General features: G+C 45.6%; 1 protein-coding gene across 1 annotated transcript; it reads left to right on the forward strand.

Annotated features, from left to right (window-relative positions):
* Nucleotides 1-7,990: 7,990 nt before the first annotated feature.
* Nucleotides 7,991-15,327, forward strand: UTP23 (UTP23, small subunit processome component). Its single transcript, XM_019528091.1, has 3 exons — nt 7,991-8,253; nt 13,867-14,041; nt 14,804-15,327. Exons 1-3 carry the CDS (start codon nt 8,066-8,068, stop codon nt 15,170-15,172), a joined length of 732 nt encoding a protein of 243 aa, XP_019383636.1. The 5' UTR covers nt 7,991-8,065; the 3' UTR covers nt 15,173-15,327.
* The last annotated feature ends 4,261 nt before the right edge of the window (nt 15,328-19,588 follow it).

A 19,588-nucleotide genomic window follows, 5' to 3' on the forward strand; every position in this document is an offset into this window, starting at 1 on the left:
TCCCCAGCCAGGAAAACCCCGGGGCTGCCTGCAGCCCCAGCCCACAGTGGCAGCTTGCCCTTGCCCTGTGCACAGAACCAGGGGACACATGTCCCCCATGCCCTCCTGGGGTGCATGCAGCAGCAGAAGCCACACACTCCCCAGCTCCATCCCATGCCTTGGTCTATCCCAGCTGGGCAGCGCCTACCCCAGCCCCACTCCCTCACCACAGAGGCCTTGGTCTGCCCCCCACCACACCCTTTTCTCCCACCACGCCCCTTCCCCCACAAAAGACTTAGCAGCTGGATGCTGCTCTCCGCACTGCTGGGCTATGTGCAGCTGTGCACATGCATGCAGCATTTATTGGCAACATTATCATCCACATCAGCCAAAAAAAGTGGACTGCCGATAATGTCAATTTTCCTTTTATCGGGGCCGCTACCATATGAGACCAATATATCTGTGGACCTCTAGTGGGGGCCAACCTTTCTGGCAGGCACACCGCAAATTAGCCTCACACCCTCCCTGAGTGCCACTTTGATCCCTTCCTCTGCCCGATTTGCTTCTCTGCTTTCTATTCTCTGTTCTCTGTCTGATTTGCTGTACTGTGTTCTACTTCCACCCCTATCAACTGTTGTGCTGCCTGTCCTCGTCTCCCCCCAGTCTGCCATGTGCCACACACAGAAGCTGTCAGTGCCGCTTGTGGCACTTATTCTGCAAGTTGGCCACCCCACCCCTGTCCTAGATTATTACAAATCAGTTGTTTGATAATACATTCCAGTATCTTTCCAGGTATCAACATGAGACTGACTAGTTGCTAATTTTGTGCATCATCCTTTTTCCCTTTTGTATGAGCTTCATACATGCACTTTTTCAGTCTCCTCTGCAATTACTTCAGCCAATTTCTTGAGTAGTCTAGGATGAATCTCATCAGGCCCTGCTAATTGAAAACATCTCACTTATGTAAATAATCTATAATTTATTCTCTCCCACACTAGGCTGAGTACCTATTCCACTGTTTTAGATGCTGTGTTTGTCATTGGATAGTTGACCTTTTTTGTGAAGACTGAAGTTAAAAAGGCATTAAACACTTCAGCCTTCTCCATATCATCCATTATTAGCTTCTCCTTCCCATTCAGTAAGAGAAACTCACTTTTCTTGATCTCCTTCCTACTTATAATGCATTTAAGGAATGCTTTTTTTTTTTAATTCTACATCCCTTGCTAGTCTTGGCATTTTGGCTTTTGTCCTTACATGTTCAGACTCTTATATTCATCCTGTTAGCATGGCCAAAGTTCTCTTTTGTATAAGGCTTTTTTTAAAGCCTCAGCTCTTGTTGAAGAACTGACAGTTTGGCAAGGCAGGTTTATTGCTACGCTTCCTGTCCTTCCTGTAAATAGGGAGAACATGCTTCTTCATTCTCTTAATATTGTCTCTTTAAGGAACAATCAAGTTTCCTGCACCCTTTTTTCTCTTAGACTCAGCACCCCTGATCTTGCCAATCAGTTCTCTGGATTTAGTTGGAAGTTTCTTGCTTTTATTCTGATTGTTCTTTTTTCCTCCTCCTCCTTTACAGTCACAGATTTTACCATTTCCTAATCAGTGGTTGTATCTACGTGAGATACTGACTACGCAGGAGCCCCTGACTACAGTGCAGTAGCATTGTGTCACACAATGCTGCTGTGCAGTAGTTTCAGGCTACTGCACAGTCAGCATCACGAAAAAGCTGTTCATACAAGTACTAAATGGCAGCGCAGTAACAACTGTGCCGTCAGTGTCTCCTGTAGATGCGGCCCCTGTCACCTAAATTGCCTTCCACCTTCAGAATCATAACCAATTCCTTTCTAGTAGTAAGCAGCCAATTGAGAAGAGCATTCCCTAATGGAGGGGTTGGCAACCTACAGCCCATGGGCTGGATTCAGTTCAAGGAGCCATTAGATCCAGCCCACAATTTCATAGATTTCATAGACATATGAGCTGGAAGGGACCCCGGAGGATCATCGAGTCCAGCCCCCTGACCCAGGGGAGGAAGCCAGCAGGGATCATAGGATCCCAGCAAGATAAGCATCCAAATGTGTCTTGAAGACATTCAAAGTGGGTGCTTGAACTGCTTCCGGCGGCAGTCTATCCCAAACCTTGGGGGCTCGGACAGTGAAGAAGTTCTTCCTTATGTCCAGCCTGAATCTGTCACAGTGGAGTTTGTTGTGAAGATTTAGTGCCATTCAGTGGCAGGAAGCTTTGGCACACTTGCTTTTCCTATGCCACCATGGGGAAAAGCAGTAGTGGGAGGTTAGATCTGCGTGCTCACATTTCTGGTTGTCTCAGCCCCAGGCTGGGTTATTCCTTCAACCTAAAAGGTTATCAACCACTGCCCTAGTGGATTTCTCAACCATCTGTATCAAGAAGTTATTTCTATCACAATCTAAGAACTTCCTGGGTTGTCTATGCCCTGTTGAGTTAGCCTCCCAGCAAAAGACAAGGTAACAAAAGTTCCTCCTAGCCTCCAGTCTCCATGATTTGGATGCTTCAATTAGTTATTTTAAAAAATCATGATTATTTTGTTCTCATTCGATGGTCTATATTTGACATTGCCCTTCCTGTTTCCTCTCTTTACCTTAACCTAATGTCCTTCCTGTTTAACCATGACTTCCACCAGACAAGGCAATGGAGAACCATGCCTTCTGCCTTTACTTATTTGTACAGCATCTCATTTTTGTCTGACTAATGAATAATAATATCCAAATAAACTGTACTGAAATTTTACTTAAATATTCCTACTACTCTTTTGCATATAGAGTGCAAAAGTACAAAATCAATTTTAATCAGTAATAACATTCCATTGACTCACTTTAGGTATTAGCGCCAAAGCAGTACAGATATTGGGACTTATATGAATATAATTTTGAATCTCAGAGACATTGGTGCCTGTGCTGGATTCCATTCCTCCCAAAATTTCTTCCACTTTCCTTGAAGAGCATCAAAGTGATTAAATTATTTTTATTGGATTTTTTTCTTAGAAATGAGAAAAGAAAAATAATAAGGTGCATTAGTGAGAAAACAATTGCTAAGGTGGGAGCTGCAACAACACGGGAATGCCCTAGAGACAAATATCAAATGCAATACAGAAACTACAGGACCAGAATGTAAGCTTTAAAATACAATTTATCTTTTGAAATAGTACAGGGGTTTCAGAGGCCAAGCCTGCTTTCAGATATGTTTTTGATCTGACAGCTTTTTAACATTTGACTAAATATGAAAGTGGCACAGTAAAAAATAATAGAGTGTTTAATGGTGTAGCATAATAAAGTATTTGTGCACATGAGGAAAATGCTTTAATAAAACAGGTTTTTTCTTCACTGGGAAAAAAACAGATTGCTTTCACTGCTCAACTCTATTCTTTCTCTCCAACTTTCAATAACTGTTTTCTTCAATTAGCTTCTATCCTTGTCTACTTTTTAAATTCAAGGCATTCAAGTTATATTTTTCACGTTAATGGTTCATTTTGTCTGACAACACAAATTCTGCAGCGTGCAATCCAGGGATTGAAACTAAAGGTACAAGTATTAGCAGCAAAATCACCTGGTCCAGAATGTAGTTGATGGGAAAGAATTACTTTTAAAGTATTAATTTTGCTTGTAAAATGAATGGGAGAGATATTTGCACAAATCCACTGTAGGAGGCTTCATGGATCTTACTGCATTGTCTGACAAGTTACAGAGTTATTCCAGGCACGGTGCAGTAATGATTAGAATAGATTAGAGATAAAATTCACCACTCCAATCTACGGAGCAGTGGGGAATTCATTACTCTGATCCTACTAAACATGTAGATTTCTCACTAAAAGTCAATGAGACTGTAATAGGGCTCCTTTAGTACCCAGTATAAGGAAGAGGAAGGGCCCTTTAAGAAGAATATGCCTTGGAAGGATATAAGGGAAGGTGTCCAGCAGTTGAGAACAGAGCTCCTGGGAGACAGTAACATAGGAAAGTAGTCAGAAGGACTTTGCAACTGTAAGGGACTTTGCAGCAGGGGATCCCAAGGGTTCACAGTTGTGAGAGGTGCTACAGCCTACCAGTCAGGCCTTTTGCCCCCAAGGACCTGACACTGACAGAAAAACAAGGTGTAGCAAGTGTGTAAAGTGGGGAATCTGTGAGTGAGAGGGTGGACCTGCTTGCTATGGGGACCCCAAGGCCTGCAGTGCTTCTGGAGAAGGGAGAAGTGGAGTGCAGTCACAGGGAGCATGAAAAGAGCAGAGAAACATAACTGAGGCCCACAACAGGTCACAGCATTTTTGGCACATCTATCAATTCTAACATTGTGCGGCACCCCGCAGCACCCTTAAAATGATCTTGCAGCACCCAAGGGCTCTATAGCACTCTGGTTGTGAATCAGTGGCATAGCATCTCCAAACAAGATCACTGCCCGTTCTACAAGGCACAAGACAAACACATACCACGAGACAGTCCTAGCACAGAAAAAGCCTCCACACTACCAGTTAATAGAACAAAAGGCTGAGAAGAGAAACAGGAAGATATGTAAAGTAACTTGCTGAATCTAAATCAGATGCAGCCAGTCAGCAGTAGAGTCAGGAACTGGGTGTCCTGCATACCAGTCTGAAATCCTTTCTATTAAATCAATCTTCTCCAACAGTAATCATTTTACCAAAGATTATAAATCACTGATAAGACAATGCATTACATTTATTAGTAACTGAGTAGGACCCTGATCCAAAAAATATGACTACTTTAGTTTGTAATTAAGCCTGTTCTTAAAGTGCTTTTCTGGACTGTGACTTGGGTGATAGGTTCATCCATTCATCAGATTTTATTTGTATTTGAACTGTAGAATATTCTCTTTCTCAATTTTGACTATGTCTAGAATCATAGGAATTGCTTTTCAGACCGAACTAGTCTCCCATAAAAATGCTACCTATGCATTTCTGCTTCCTATGCATGGAAAACTTTTGCCAAGTCCATTAACAAATCCACTCCTCTTAACACCTTCAGCTTTCTTGTTAAGACCGACTTCTATCATGATACCCATGGAAAGCTGCCTAATTATAATGTCTAAGCAGGTGGCCAGTTAGTGTTTCATTAAAATCTATTAAAAAAAGCAAAACACCATGAAGCATCCCCTTGGTGCACACTGCCAGTCTACAGATTTCTCAATTTAAAAAAAGTTAAAATAAATAAGAAAGAAACTTTTCCCTTAACCTTCTGCCAATATTTGTGATTTTACAATTATATTGTCCTATCCTATGTTATTATTATTACCGTTATTTTCTGCTATGTGAAATGTGTTTGGGAACAGTTGAAAGAACTAACTCATCACATTTAAAAGAAAAACAGTGAATCTGATTACAAAGTACTGCCAGTGACACAAAATAACCAAACTGTGAAAAAAGAAAGATTTTATTTTCTCCAATTTCTGTTAGTATGATGTTAGTTTTAATAACAGCAGGTAAAAAATTGAGGCAGAAGTGTAGTTGCAGAATTGACAGCATCCTTTTAACTGAAGATTACTAAATAATTTATGTTGTTGTTCTCTGAAATGAAAATAGCAACTATGATAAGAAAGCCCTTTGTCAGTTCCAGACTTGTCTTCTCAATATGCTGCACTCCTACTTATCATAAAGACTGCAGAAAAGCTGCAGTTGCTTTGTGAGTTTGCTGCTTAATACCTAATAGAGCTAAACTCAAAGAGCACTGGCTTCCCACACTGGCTTCAGTTCAGATTCAATTTAACATGATGGTGCTGATCCTGCCTGGATCAAATTCTCTCATTTTCATACCCTCCCTCTCCCCTGCTTCCTAACTACTGTAATTATTGACGACTCTGCTTATTAGCTGATGGTTCCCAGGATGAGATCTGCAGGATTAAAGGGCTGAGTATTCTTGATAGGGAATACTGCCTATCCTGGCCATACTTTGGAGGGAAGTATACATTTCGAGAAAAAGAAGCATTTATTTGGTTAGGGTTGTTGTTCTTTTTAAATGGTAGAATATGAAATTGGTCACTGGTCTAGGTTGTCAGATAACAACAACAGGTGAGAAGCTACACCCTGCATGCAATACCTTGCTTGGGTGTACAATTTATTATCTGACTGTCACTAGTACAGTAAAACTTAAGATACTTTGTAAGGTTAGGTTCCTAATCCCCCCAGAAGGATGAGGGCCTGTAACTTATCTGGGGATATGCAGAACCATGGTAAACATCTTCAGAGCAGCTTGAAGTGCTCCAGATGTTTGCTGCAGCTTTTATTTCAAAAGGCATTGTGGTTCCAATCAGTTATCCATGATGGAGACAGGTTTCCTACTACCTCTGCAGTCAAAGCTGTGTGTCCCTGATTATCCTTCAGCCAGCAGGAAGACCACCCTTTGAGCTGCCTACCATCTATATAGATGCCCAGTTATGTTGCTAAATAGCTGCTGTGCACTGGTGTCCACCAAGAGATTACTTGAGTGTCATATTCCTAACCTTTCTTAGTAAGAGCTGTCTCCCACTATGAGCCTGAAACAAAATCAGTGTCATTGCAAAAGAAGATGCACAAGAACTTTGATTATAAAACAAGCTTTTCTTATTGACTTGACTGAAATTAATGCATGTCATACTGAAGGGACACCTGTATGCTATTCCACCCAGTCTGCTGGCCTTGTCCATGTTTGTCTGAAGAAGCTCTGGGAGCATCAAGTACCCACCCAAATATTAGGATTGTCTGAAACCATAACTATCAAATATGCTCATTTAAACGTTGAAAATCTTGTCCTTTTCCAAGCAAGACAAAGGCCCAGTCAAAGGGGCTAAGAGAAGGCCACACAACTTCTGACACTTGTTATCCAGTCACAATTTGAAACCAGGTTGGGAAAGGTGGAATGCAAGTTAGACAAATAACTAGACCATAGGCACCAGCTTTGTTGTTTACTGGTGGGTGCTCGCCGGTGTAAAAAACAAAAAACACCACTTTACTTTTAATTCAGCACATTCCCATACCAAGCCCCACACATACCCAAAGAGGCAGCATCTTACTTCCGTCCAGTTCTGCAGCATCTGTATAGCTGTAGTGGGGCCTTTTTGGGACATTTATCTAACATCTGATTGACTGAGCTTTAGCTAAAAGCCCCAAAATGCCCAGCTGAAGCTCTGGATCTTTACAGACACTGCAGAGTCAAGCTGAGGTAATGCACTGCTTCTTCTGATGAAGTGTGTTTTTCCAGCTTGTTTTTTTAACATCCACAAGAGTGGCTCTGGTGGTGCTGAGTACCCACTATTTTTTTTTGGTGGAGCATCCATAGCGTTGATACCTATGAACTGGGTCTATTTCAATGGAAGGGTGAGAAAAAAATCCACCCCTCCCTGAGGATAGAAAGCACGTTCGGCTACATGAGCAACGGCACGTGGTCAGATCGGCTCCTCACCAAGGGATGTAGGGAAGGTTCTGTGCTGGGCCCTTGCACTGATTTGGGGTGCACTGTCACCCCTAGGATAGGAGTGGTGGATGCCCAGGCAGCTCCTGCTCTGTATGGCATTACTGGGTGTAACCGGGAAAGGGCAGAGCAAAGTTTGGCACCACTTCAGCCCTCAGTGGGGATGCCCGCTTGGTCCTCACTACGCCTTACAGCTATTATGCAATTAACAGTATTATTCACAATGATTGTGATGGGTGCAGTAAACCTATACTGCAGTAAGCCACCATCAGGCTATAGAAAAGACTGCCCAGCTCCAAAAAAAGAGCCGACCAGCTATAGTTAGTGCTTGAACACGTGCAACCACTGCGCGCCTGGTTCCAGCTCAGCGCCGCGGGAACGGACAAGGGCAGGGTGCGCCCCGCCCCCCGCGCGATTGGCTGTCAGAGGGTGCGCATTGTAACGCAAAAGCCGCAACCCAGGCGGAGCGGTGACGGAGAGAGCGCGCTTCGACTCCTCCCCATAGCGCATGCGCGCCAGCGGGCAGGCCCCGCTCCGCCTCAAGCCCCGCCCTTTCGCCGAGCCCGCGCTGTTGCGCACGCGGGAGGACGCCGGGGGCCGGGTTCTCTTTCCGGGCGAGCCGGGGCTTCGTTTCCGGGTGAGGCCGGCCCCGCGCCGCCGCCATGAAGATCACGAGGCAGAAACACGCCAAGAAGCACATGAGTTTCTACAAGTACAACTTCCAGGTCCGGGAGCCCTTCCAGTTGCTGCTGGACGGTACCTTCTGCCAGGCCGCGCTGCGCAACAAGATCCAGATCCGCGAGCAGCTGCCCGGCTACCTGGGGGGCGCCGCGCAGCTCTGCACCACGCGGTGAGCGCGGGGCGGGGCGCTTCCGGGGTAGGGGCCGAGGGAAGCTCCACCCCCACTAACGTCATCCCCGCCCTGCCTGCAGGGGGCGATGCGGCCTGCCCCACGTGTGCTCTGGAGTCGATGTCCCAACTCGCACACCCCGATCCTGCTGGTGCCTCTCCCCACCGGCCCTGGCGCAGCCTTGGCACCCGGCCACATTCCCCCGCCGCCCTCCCACCCCAGCAGTCCCCAAGCCCTGGCCCTCCAACCTCCACTCCCCACACAGGTACCTTCATCCAGTTGCCAGAGCTGCTCCCACGACTCTGCCTGCTGGCTGCCCCAGTCAGCCCCTCGCAGGCTGAGATGCTGTCGGCCTGCACAGAGAAACTTGCGCTTTTCTGGCACTTGCTCACGACCCTTTCGGATATTCTTGTGACCCACTTTTGGGGCACGACCCACAGGTTGAGAAACGCTGATGTGGAGGGTCAGGCAGAGAGCAAGGTCGGGATGTTTGCTGGATCTGGGATCTGAGGAGTCCATCAGTCAGTAGCAGCACAAGCCAAGGGTGCAGCAGCCTAGGTACAAGGTTGAGGGTTGTTACTTGGCTATTTCTTCCAGGTCAGGGATGTAGGTAGGAAAGGGTAGCCAGTGAGGGGTCTGCTGAGTGGGCAGGTGGCTGAGCCTAGCTGGGGGGTTCTGGCCCCCTGTGTCCACCTCAGTGCTCTGCTAAGGAGGTGGCAGACTGGGTTGAGGGGCTGTGCCATGCAGGCTGAAGCCCCACGTTCAAGGTCACAGCCTGACAGTGGTGTGCCATCCTGCAATAAATAGCTGAAGCTCTTAAGACCGAATCTACTCCAAAGGTCCTTTCTTTCTAAGCGTGTTATGATGGTTCAGGCTGGTGACTACCCGATTTTCACAGTTTCTTAGGGTGAAATGCTTAGTCATGTTTTTCATATTTTGGGCCTGACTTCTGGCCCTCCTCATTCATGGCAACAGCAAATGGAAAGTACTGATAATGACTGGCTGGTGTGCAGAGACACTGCTGCTGTCAGGAGCCATCTAGGTAAATAGCTGTAGTGCCATGAGGCACTTAGTGCTCTGCCAAACAACCAGCACAGATCTGCAGAAAGTGTAGAAGGGTGGATCCATTTGTACTGCAGTCAAATGTATGGTGGGCCTGGTTACAGCAGCACCCCCCTGATGTTGAAAGCACAGCTGAAATCTGACTAGGCTTCCCAGATGTTCTAAATCAGGGGTGTTAAACATGCAGTGCCCAGTTTGGCCTGCCCATCACAGGCAGTGCACACTTTGTGCAGCACCCCACTGACCAGCCCTGCAAGGTGGCTCTGGGTTTGGTATAGTGCTGCATGGAGTGCATGTCCTGTGCTAGCCCTCTGTACTGCATGCAGCACACACGGTGAGTCAAGCCTCACGCAGCATGTGCCAGCCTTGGAGCTCGGTGCATGTGTAGGGCCTGAACTGGCACTGCACTCAGCACAGGGGGTCCAGGCTGCAGGGGCCAGCCCACGTACCATGTGCTGTACACGGAGCTGGGTCAGCATGTGGGGTCAAGCCAGAGCCCTGCGGTCCAGATCAAACAGCTCCATAGGCTGGATCTGACCCACAGGCTGTATGTTTGACACTCCTGTTCTAAATTTTGAGTTCATAAGCTTGCTCCTTTTGAGTCCTTGAGGAAAATAGTGGTATCTTGCTTTGAAAAATAGAACTCTGAATTGTAGCAGAGGATTCATGTTGTAAACATATTTCCCCGTCATGTTCAATCTTGGTCTTCCTGATTATTTTATAGGTGCTTCCAAAGCAGAGTCTCTTGAAATTTGTCCAGCCGAGAGACAAATATTACTATGATATTATAAAGAGCTCAAGCTCCATTGCTTTTACTTCTGTGCAAGATGTGGAGCTGAGGTGGAAGTGCAGGAACTTGGGTGATTTAAAAAAACAAATAGAGCTGCTTTGTAGAAGAAGAAAATATTGCACAAAGGGGGGCTCCGTTTCGATTGTTGTTGCCTTTCCTTTCTTTCAATCTTTGCTTTCAATCTTGAGCAGCTGCTTCAAAAAATAATCCTTTACTTTGAGAGCAGATTGAACTGCAGACACAAAAAACTAATACCAATTCTGATGCATGTATGTGCTAACCTTTACACTTGCTTCACAGAAAAAAAATAGCAATGGGCACATCTACATGAGAAGTTTACTGCAGAGCTGCCTAATTAGCTCCACAGTAAACATCACACATCTACACATGTGGCCCTGGTAGGCCACAGGAAACTAATTAACTCTGTGGCAGGATAGTACTTGTAGATGAAAATACTATCCTACTGCAGAATTATTTACTGCACAGTAAAGCATGTGTAAATGCTGACTCTGGCATAAATTGCACCTGGTCAGCCCCACCAGCAGGGAGCCACATTACTGCCTAGCCACATGGGTCAGCAGCTACAAGAGTCTCGTGGCTCAGCCAGCTTCTTCACCACCCAACACAGCCGTCTGTTGCCCAAGCCTTCTCGCCCTGGGCCCTGCCAGCCTGGGGCTGCCCCCAGATTCCAGGCCACACTGCCACTGTCAGCTGGAGCCTGGGGCTGATCCTTGTACCCTCTGCCAGCCTGGGACTGGCACCTGGGCAGCTATGGGTGGAGCCTGGATCTCCCTCTGGCTGCTGCAGGGGGGGCAGAGCATGGCAGGAGCAGCCCTGGCCTCCACTGTTCCTCCCTGGCTCAGTTTGCTGCTGTCCCAGGCATATGTGTAGATGCTGCACCTGGGTGTGGTTTACTGCAGCACAAATTGCTCCGCAGTTTATTCAGTCACGTTAATTGCATGTGTAGATACGCCCAGTGAGAAGTCAAGTAGTGCAGGCCTGCCTCAGTCTTAGTAACATACCATGTGCGTCTACACATGCACTTGATCCAGGATCAGTTTACTCATGAGTAAATGCTTCCAAGCAAGCATCTACACGTGCAGGGAAGTGGGAACAGATTTGCTGCTAATGGCAACAAACTGCTTCCACTTCCTGGGGCCCTGCAGTGGGCCTCTGCTTCCACTAGGGGGAGCTCTGGGCTCCCCATGGGTGATAGTCCAGGGGCTGGCAGGGAGTACTGGGCCAGGAGACAGCTCTCTCTTAGCCAGTGGCTGGGACATTACACATTGCCCCAGGGGGCTGCTTGCTGCCAGGGTGGAGACCATGTCCCCCCTGCCACATCAGTAGGAAGCTCCTGGCACTGGCTCCCTCGATCAGAGCCTGGGGACTTGGGAAGAGCTGCAAAGGAGAGGCAGGTTTTAGCCCTCTGCCCCATCTGCTGGTAGGGCTTGCTGCTGGCTGTCCCACTGGCAGATCAGGGCAGGGGGCTGGGACCTATTCCACCCCTGCAGCTCTTTCCAAGGCCTGTGCCTTGATCAGGGCTTGGGGCTGGAACCTGCCCTTGACCAGGACAGTTCCCAGCCTGTGCTCCACATATGGGACCGAAGCGGGAGAACCTGTTCCCCACTCAGCGACATGAGTGCGGAACAGGCTGGGAGCTTGTTCCCCACTCAGTTCTGCAAGTACATAGATGGGCGGGGAATAGGCTCCCCAGCCCCTGCCAGCAGGCAGCTTCCAGCACCAGCTCTGCGGTTGCGGGGCCAGCACTGGGAGACCCTGATCTCCCAGCTATCCCATCGCAATGGCAGAGTGGGGGCTTGGAGCTCCCTGCTGCTGGGACAAGGGGACATAATCCCCACCCAGGCTTCGGTTGTGGAACCTGCCTCAGAGAGAAATCTCCTGCCCCCGGTGGATGGCTGGCCAGAGCGGACTTGCTTCCGGTCAGGCATCTACACGAGTGCTACTGCACTGTTACTAATCTAAAGTAAATTTGCTACTTGCATTTGCAGGTAGCAGATTTACTTGCAATTAGCAAGGTTTACTGTGTAGTAAGCATATGCACATGTAGATGCACATGCTTACTGCTCAGTAAACTACACTACTGTGCAGTTAAGCGTCTTGTTTAGATGCACCCACTGGGTAGAAGGATTAGTCTTGAATATTTCATGCCTTCATCTGGATGTTTTTCATCATTCTTGGACAAACACTTCCTAATAAGTGATTTGATGTACATTTTTGATAGATTCTTTCATCTAGTCTCACAAGTCTATAACATTGAAATCTACTGATTCTTCAGCATGGGTATCGCTTCTTTTATTAATCATATCCTCTGGGAAGATATTGCTCTTCATTTTTTTTTTTTTTGACAAAAATATTTCTGTATGTTACGTACTGCTTCCTGTTTTGTAAATTAATATATTTTTATTAACCTTTTTTCCAATGTTGTTGCCTAATTTCTAAATCATTCCATCACATGACACAGTTGCAATCCTTTTTAATCTTCTGGTTAGGTAGTGAATTTTTAGGGTGCAAGATAGAACAAAAGGACTTGCACTTCCCTAATGGTATAATTGAGTGGGTCGTCACTGGAACATTAGTTTAAGAATGATTCGGGTGCCATTTTTCTTCAAAGAGGTTGGTTAATCTCTTCATGTATATCCATGTCAATATGTGTGGTGTCTGAATGGGAAGACTCTAAACCTGTCCTAAATCCTGCTGGGTTATCCTGTTTTACAATGCCATGAAATTTGTTCACCAAAAGACCCCTTTAGTATGTAAATCTCTGAGAACTTTTCTGTTTAGCACCTGCTATTTTAAATTTCACAGGCACTGTTGGGTACAACACTCTGAGACAGAACCACTAAAATGCAAACGAATTGCACATCAGTGTTGTAGTTCCTGCTGTGTTTTTTCTTTCACATAATTCAAATATGGAATCTCAGCATGTTAGTAGTCACATATATTCAGTCCTAAATTAACACTACATACAGGTATTATTATGCATTTACACCAGTTGCTTTATTCGTGGGGGAGGTTTATTTGATTGTGTAATTTTTTTAAAACTAATCTGTGCGCTAGGTGAAGTCTATGAACTTTAGGAGTGGCATGGGGTTAGATCAAATGATCCTGGAGGTGCCTACCAACCCTATGATTTTATATAGAAAGCCTGTTACTCAAACAGGTTACAGCAGGGGTGGGCAGTTATTTTGGGCAGAGGGCCGCTTACTGAGTTTTGGCAAGCCATCAAGGGCCACATTACAGGCAGCCCCAGGGCAGATAAATACTACTTTTCTAAATTTTTTAAGGCCCCTGCAGGCCAGATAGAATGGCCTGGTGGGCCACATCCAGCCCCCAGGCCACATTTTGCCCACCCCTGGGTTACAGTGAAGAAGTTGGATTTTCTTCATAATAGCTGTAATTACATTTGCAAAGGTTTTTTTCACTTAATTACAAGTCTTACTGAAGTAGTCTCAAAGATTTGGGATTGCCATTGAATTGACCCAGGTTACTTAATATTTCAAATGTTATTAGCCTTGTTTAGAAATTTTGTTGAAATGCTAAGAAAAGCTGTACTTTAACTCATATTTTTGTGCCCTGTAAAATGGACATAGTCTAGCCAGGCAGTGTTTATCTCTAATTAAACATGGTTAAAAATTCAATATTTGAAACCTTTGCAGTTGTATAGAGAGTTTATTTTAATATGAGGAATAAAATTAGGGATTTTTCCCTTTATAAATTTGTCTTATTTTTGCTATTTTTAGATGCGTTCTAAAAGAATTAGAATCACTGGGGAAGGAACTATATGGAGCAAAATTAATTGCCCAACGATTTCAGGTTCGACACTGTTCTCACTTCAAAGATCCAGTAAGTGGTTCGGCATGTCTTCTATCCATGATTCAGGATGGCAATCCACATCACTATTTTATTGCTACACAGGTAAATACTCCTAGGAAACATAACTTAATTTTATTTTAAAATGGTTGGGTTTTTTTATTCCTAATGAACACAAGATTTGAATGACTTGTTGGAATTAAATGTATAAGATCTGCATGTCTACAACATGTGACGACTGTCAGATTACAAAGTGGGGAAATTTCAGTTTGAAACAGAATTACAGCCTTAAAAGTATCACTGAATATGATTTCCTGCATGATGAACGGGAACAAAAATATTGTAAGTGCCTTCACTCTGAACATTCATCACAAGCTGCTTGTATTTGTTTACCATGCTGCAATTTCAATTAAAATGCTACACTGGAAATTTAGAATAAACTTTTTAGTTAAACTTTTCAATCAGAAAGTGAATTCAGGGTTACTGCAATTTTTTTTTTTGTACAGACTTCAATCTCTTGAATATTTTGCACTGCATAAAAAGTGTTTCACTATAATTTTTATGGGCATCTTCCATGATGACATTTGACACTTTCATAGATTTAGTTTATTTCCCTCTCCTCTCCTTCCCCACATGTACAAAAAGAGGAAGTATATATTTCATTTGCCTGAGGGGTAATACAGAAGATGGGCATGCAGAAATTGGTTTATCATAGACAGGCCCCCATCTTTCAGATTTATTAGCTACTAAGTTAATAGACATCTTTTATAAAATTCAGCTCTTTGAATAATATTTGCAATTGTAGTGCAATCATTTCTAAAAGAAAAGTTAATCACAAATTGTTGACTGTGCCTTTTGATTTGACAGGATCAAGATTTGGCAAAAAAAGTGAAGAAAAAGCCTGGAGTTCCTCTGCTCTTTATTATTCAGAACACTATAGTACTTGACAAACCGTCTCCAAAATCTCTGGCATTTATTCAAGCAGTGCAAGCAAATCAGCTTGTTCCAGAGCACCAGAAACAAAGTCTTAAACAACTCAAAGAGAAAGAGGGACTAGGAAAGGAAGAAAAGGAAAAAAGAAAACGTAAGAGAGTGGGTGGTCCCAATCCCCTCAGCTGCCTGAAGAAGAAGAAAAAAGTGCAAGAGACTAAGCAGCCTCCTGCTGCAAAGAAGAAACGAAAAAGAAAACGAAGCCGGGCTAAACTGCAGCCAGTGCAACAGTGCGCAGAAGCATAAAGCTGTCCTTATAAACCGTGCAGGACTTCAGTGTTGCTTGAGTTTTTGTAAAGATTCTTTTTGCACAAAAATAATATGAAAAAAACTGTGTGTTTATACTGAACCATATTTTTATGAAAAAAGTAATACCCATCCTTGGGAAACAAACACTGTGAGGACATGTTGTTTTTTGTACCTCTTAACTTGTTCATTCATGCCATGAGAAAAAAGACAGTAATAATATGAAATCCAGTGCTCAAAGATTTTTCCCATGGTGAAGTATGAAGTCAGAGTTAAATTTCTTGTGTTTATAAGTGCAGTTGTGTGTTTCACAACAAGCTGGATCCAAGTTGACCCTTCAGGTGTCTCCAGTTGGGCATTGTCATGTCTTGAAAGGGTTAAGTCTCTAGATATTCCTACTCACTGGCCATGTCCACATGAGATGCTGACTGCACAGTAGCCTGAGACACTGCTGCTCATTAGCATCACATGGCAGAAACCACATGAAGCTACGCTACTGAGCAGTAGTCTTGGGCTATTACAGTCAGCATCACAAAGCCGTTTGTCGGCGCTGCTGCACAGTAACTTGGGTTACTGCACAGTCATTTAGTATTCGTTTATACAAGTACTAAATGACTGCGCAATAACAACTGCACAGTCAGCATCTTTTGTATATGCAGCCATTATATAGGAATCCCAGGTGCCTCCCAAACACAATCTAGTAACTGTGCCTAGATGCTGAGCAGGGAGGCATGTTGAGTGAGCCCAGGGCTGTCCAACTGGCAGCCTCTGGGCTGTATATGGCCTTGTAACAGGGAACCCTAGCCCTGTTTCTAGAAGATGGGTCCGCCCCTTTAGGGCCAGAACTTTCTGGGCGTGGAATGCTGGTAAGGAGGGAATTAAATACTGAGCCTGGCCAGCTAGTCAGCTGACTGGAAGGGGCAGGCCAGAACTATAAAAACCCTGGGGAGAGCAGCAATAAGGGCCAGGAGTGTATCCCAGAGCTCCATGAGAGGCTTCGTGAGTGGTCCAAAGGATCAAATAGTTAGAAAAATTCTTCTTTGCAAGCTTTCAGGTATAAATACCCTTTGTCAGGCTGAGGAAGCATCTGCACGTGGTGTGTGCTCTTCCTGGATGGAATGAATAGTAAAGAAACCAGAGGCTGGTCTGCATGCAAGAAAACCAGGCAGTGAAGATGGAAATTGAGGAGTCAGTGAGTGAGAGATGCATTGGTGGGGTGGGGAGGGGGCAGTGAATATAGCAGGTAAATAGTGGAGAGGTACCTGGGGAGTCAGATGTTAGGTGGGTTATAATGTGTCATAAATTCAATGTTTATAGTTAGTTTATATCTAGTCCATGATTTTTTGTACCCAGGAGGTTTAGCAAACACACCAGAATCCAGGCCTTCCTGCCCCCAGATCAATGCTGTCTGCTGCAATGTTAGAGACCATCTCTACTATCTGAAAAGGGCACAATATTGCAGCTCCAAACAGTGATGCATTCTGCCTTTGAAAGCAACTCCTGTTTGAGATGACCTTGAGCACCTGGTTTGCTCAACAAGCCAAACAGCTTGTCAGAGCATTTGCTGTTACCATTTTCATGCCAAATTAGAATGGGAAAAAGCGCTGTCTTAAGAGATTTACACCTGTCTCCAAGTAAAACAGCACAGGGCCCAAGCACGTCACCATTTAATTCAAGTCAAATTGTTTGAAAGGAGGACTGTCTAACTGGTGGCCTGTGGGCTGCATGCTGCTAGGGGTTAATCTGCAGAGCCCAGGCTTTCCCTGGCTCCTGCTTCCCTGATTGCTCTGGCTCCAGGGTCTCTAGGATCCCTCTTCTCTGGCTTTCACTTCTTGCCCCTGTCCCAGGTGATGACACAGGGCAGGGTGGAGTGGCTCAGCACAGTCTGTAGTGCCAGGGGAGCTGCAGCCAAGGAGATTGGGAGTAGGGGGTGCCAGCCTGTATGGTGCAGCAGTGCAGGGAGGAGATGCCCACTCATGTGCCAGAGGAGCTTGCAGCCAGGGAAGTGAGGGGAGGGCATGGCCCCCACAGTACGTGGTCCTTGCAGTTTACAGCCCCCAGCTGTTAAGTTGGACAGGCCTGTTTTAAAGCATTGATTGTCCAAGGCTATGATATGATGTCCCATCATGCGTATCACTATTGTAAGGGGTTTAGCAGACTTGGTCATGCCTTCAGGGTAGATAGGACCCTAACGGCAACTTTGAATAAAGATGATCATTCTGGGACACTCAATGATTTTTATAAGAACAGAAAACCAAAGCAGTAAAACAAGAACTGCAGAGGAAAGGTTCTGAAGTTCCTGTTGTCTCAAAATAAATGTATAGATCCCTTTTTTCAGCAGGTACCTTGATAAATATTAAAGAACAAAAATGAGTGGCCATACTTTTAGGCTATCATACGTTATGTCTTGTACAAATTAGCAGGAGAATAAAACAGTAGGACAACAGCTACAGTCTACGCAGTGTTAATACTGAATATGAGGGAAAGAATTCGCATATCTAGGCAACGAAAGATATTTAGCCAATTCAACTGGCTGGATTTATATGTTGGTGTGATGTGATATTGTACAATAAATCATTCCCTGAGCAGCTGTTAACAACACTAAATAGATGAGTTAATTAGGAGAACTGGAACCTGTGATGTTTATGAATCATTAAAGTAAATAGGAATATGGTATGACTTGAAAAATAAATACATTCTGGTTGTGTGTGTGTTTGGTAATACTTTCCCCAGCTATGTATTTTTTGGGGGGGGTCCATGAAAGAAAACAGGATTTCTAGAGCTCTGGCGTATTTGTTTTCTCTTGCCCAAGTCTACAAATGATTACTTGATCAACAGGGATAGCTTTGTGAAGGTTCATAAACATATCTTGTTGGATGCTAAGGGTGAAGAGCATAAGAACAATGTGAGTTATATTTATCTCACATCTCTCACAACTGATGAGAAGCTACTGTATATTTCATACCACTATGCAAGTGTGGTATCTCACACAGCAGTTATAGATATGGGAGAATGAGCATATAATAGCCAATGGCGGGTTCTATATAATTTCAGGGGAAAAAAGTATATTTTATATAGAGAAACTGCCAGAAAGTAATATTTTAGTATCTAGAGGAATAGGATGGATAGAGAGATGATGTACCTCTTAATCCAAGACAAGAATAACTGTTTTTTGCAGGATGGAGAGGGGATAAGCTATATGTTTGACAATTTTATCTATGTACTGTGCCCAAAATACATCTCTATGGCAATCGGTCAAGGTTACACCATTTTTTACACTGTTACACTTTTAAAAATGCAGGCATCTGCGTTTAAAAAACAGAGAAAAGGTCAAATGGAAAAATGTAGTAAAAATGTAGTAAGGATCCTGTGTGATAGCCAGGGATCTGGGTTTTCCATTTCCCACAGGAAAATGGAGAAAAATGCAGATTTCCCCCTTTACCCAATAAAAAAGTGGATATCTCATTTTAATGGAGAAATGCATGGATTTTGCACTTCTTCGAAGAGCTGTCTGCAAGCTGGCAGAGTTCCAGTCTGCAAGGAGCTGGGGGGGAGCTGGAGGAGGGTGGCCAGGCAGGGGACACCTGGCCATCAGGCAGCCTGGAGAGCAGCTTCCACAGGTAAGTCTGGGAGGGAGGGGGGGCTGAGGCCCCAATTGTGTGGGGAGGGAGTTGGGCAGGACTGGGGCTGCTGCCCAGCTGGGTAGTGTGTGGGGAATGTGCAGCCTCAGGGTCCTGGCAGGGAGAGGGACAGGGCTGTGGGCGGCTTGTCTGGACGTGCAGAGGGGTTAGGCCAGCTCCCTGCAGCTGCACGCTCTCGCAGGGGAGGCAGAGGGGACCTGTGCCCCCCAGATCTGTGCATGGGTGTGAGCTGCCTGCTGCAGTCTGAGGCTCCCTGCCCTGCCACCCTCCCCTGGGCCTCTGCAGCCGTGGTTGGGATTTGGCACAGCAGAGCAGGACCAAGCGGGGAAGCTCCTTGCCGCTGCAAGCCCCACATCACCCTGGCGATGCACCCCCTGCCCCCCCTGACAACAGCGGGGGCAGTGGCGCAGGGTTGTGCCCCTCGATGCTCTGGGGTGGGCAGGGGGCTTCCCTGCCTGGCCCTGCTCTGTCCTGCCACACCAGATCCTGCCCTCTGGGCTGCACTAGCCCCAAAGGAGAGCAGCAGGGCAGGAAGCCCAAGCCTGCAGCAGGCAGCCTGCACCCACCCTGCACACAGATCTGGTGGGCACAGGTCCCCCTACTCCCCCAGGAGTGCATGCAGTGGTGGGGAATCAGCCCCCCCGCCCCACCTGAGCCTGCAGCAGGCAACATGCGCCTGCCCTCCTGCAGGCTCTGCTCTGGCTTGGGGGAGAGGGGTGGCAGGAAGAAGAAACTGGGGGGGAGGGGAGCAAAGGGGTTATCTGACCCCCGCCTC

The sequence above is a fragment of the Gavialis gangeticus genome, unplaced genomic scaffold (genome assembly GCF_001723915.1).
Source record: "Gavialis gangeticus isolate Ggan-Ray unplaced genomic scaffold, GavGan_comp1, whole genome shotgun sequence".
In the NCBI taxonomy this organism is placed as follows: Eukaryota; Metazoa; Chordata; order Crocodylia; family Gavialidae; genus Gavialis; species Gavialis gangeticus.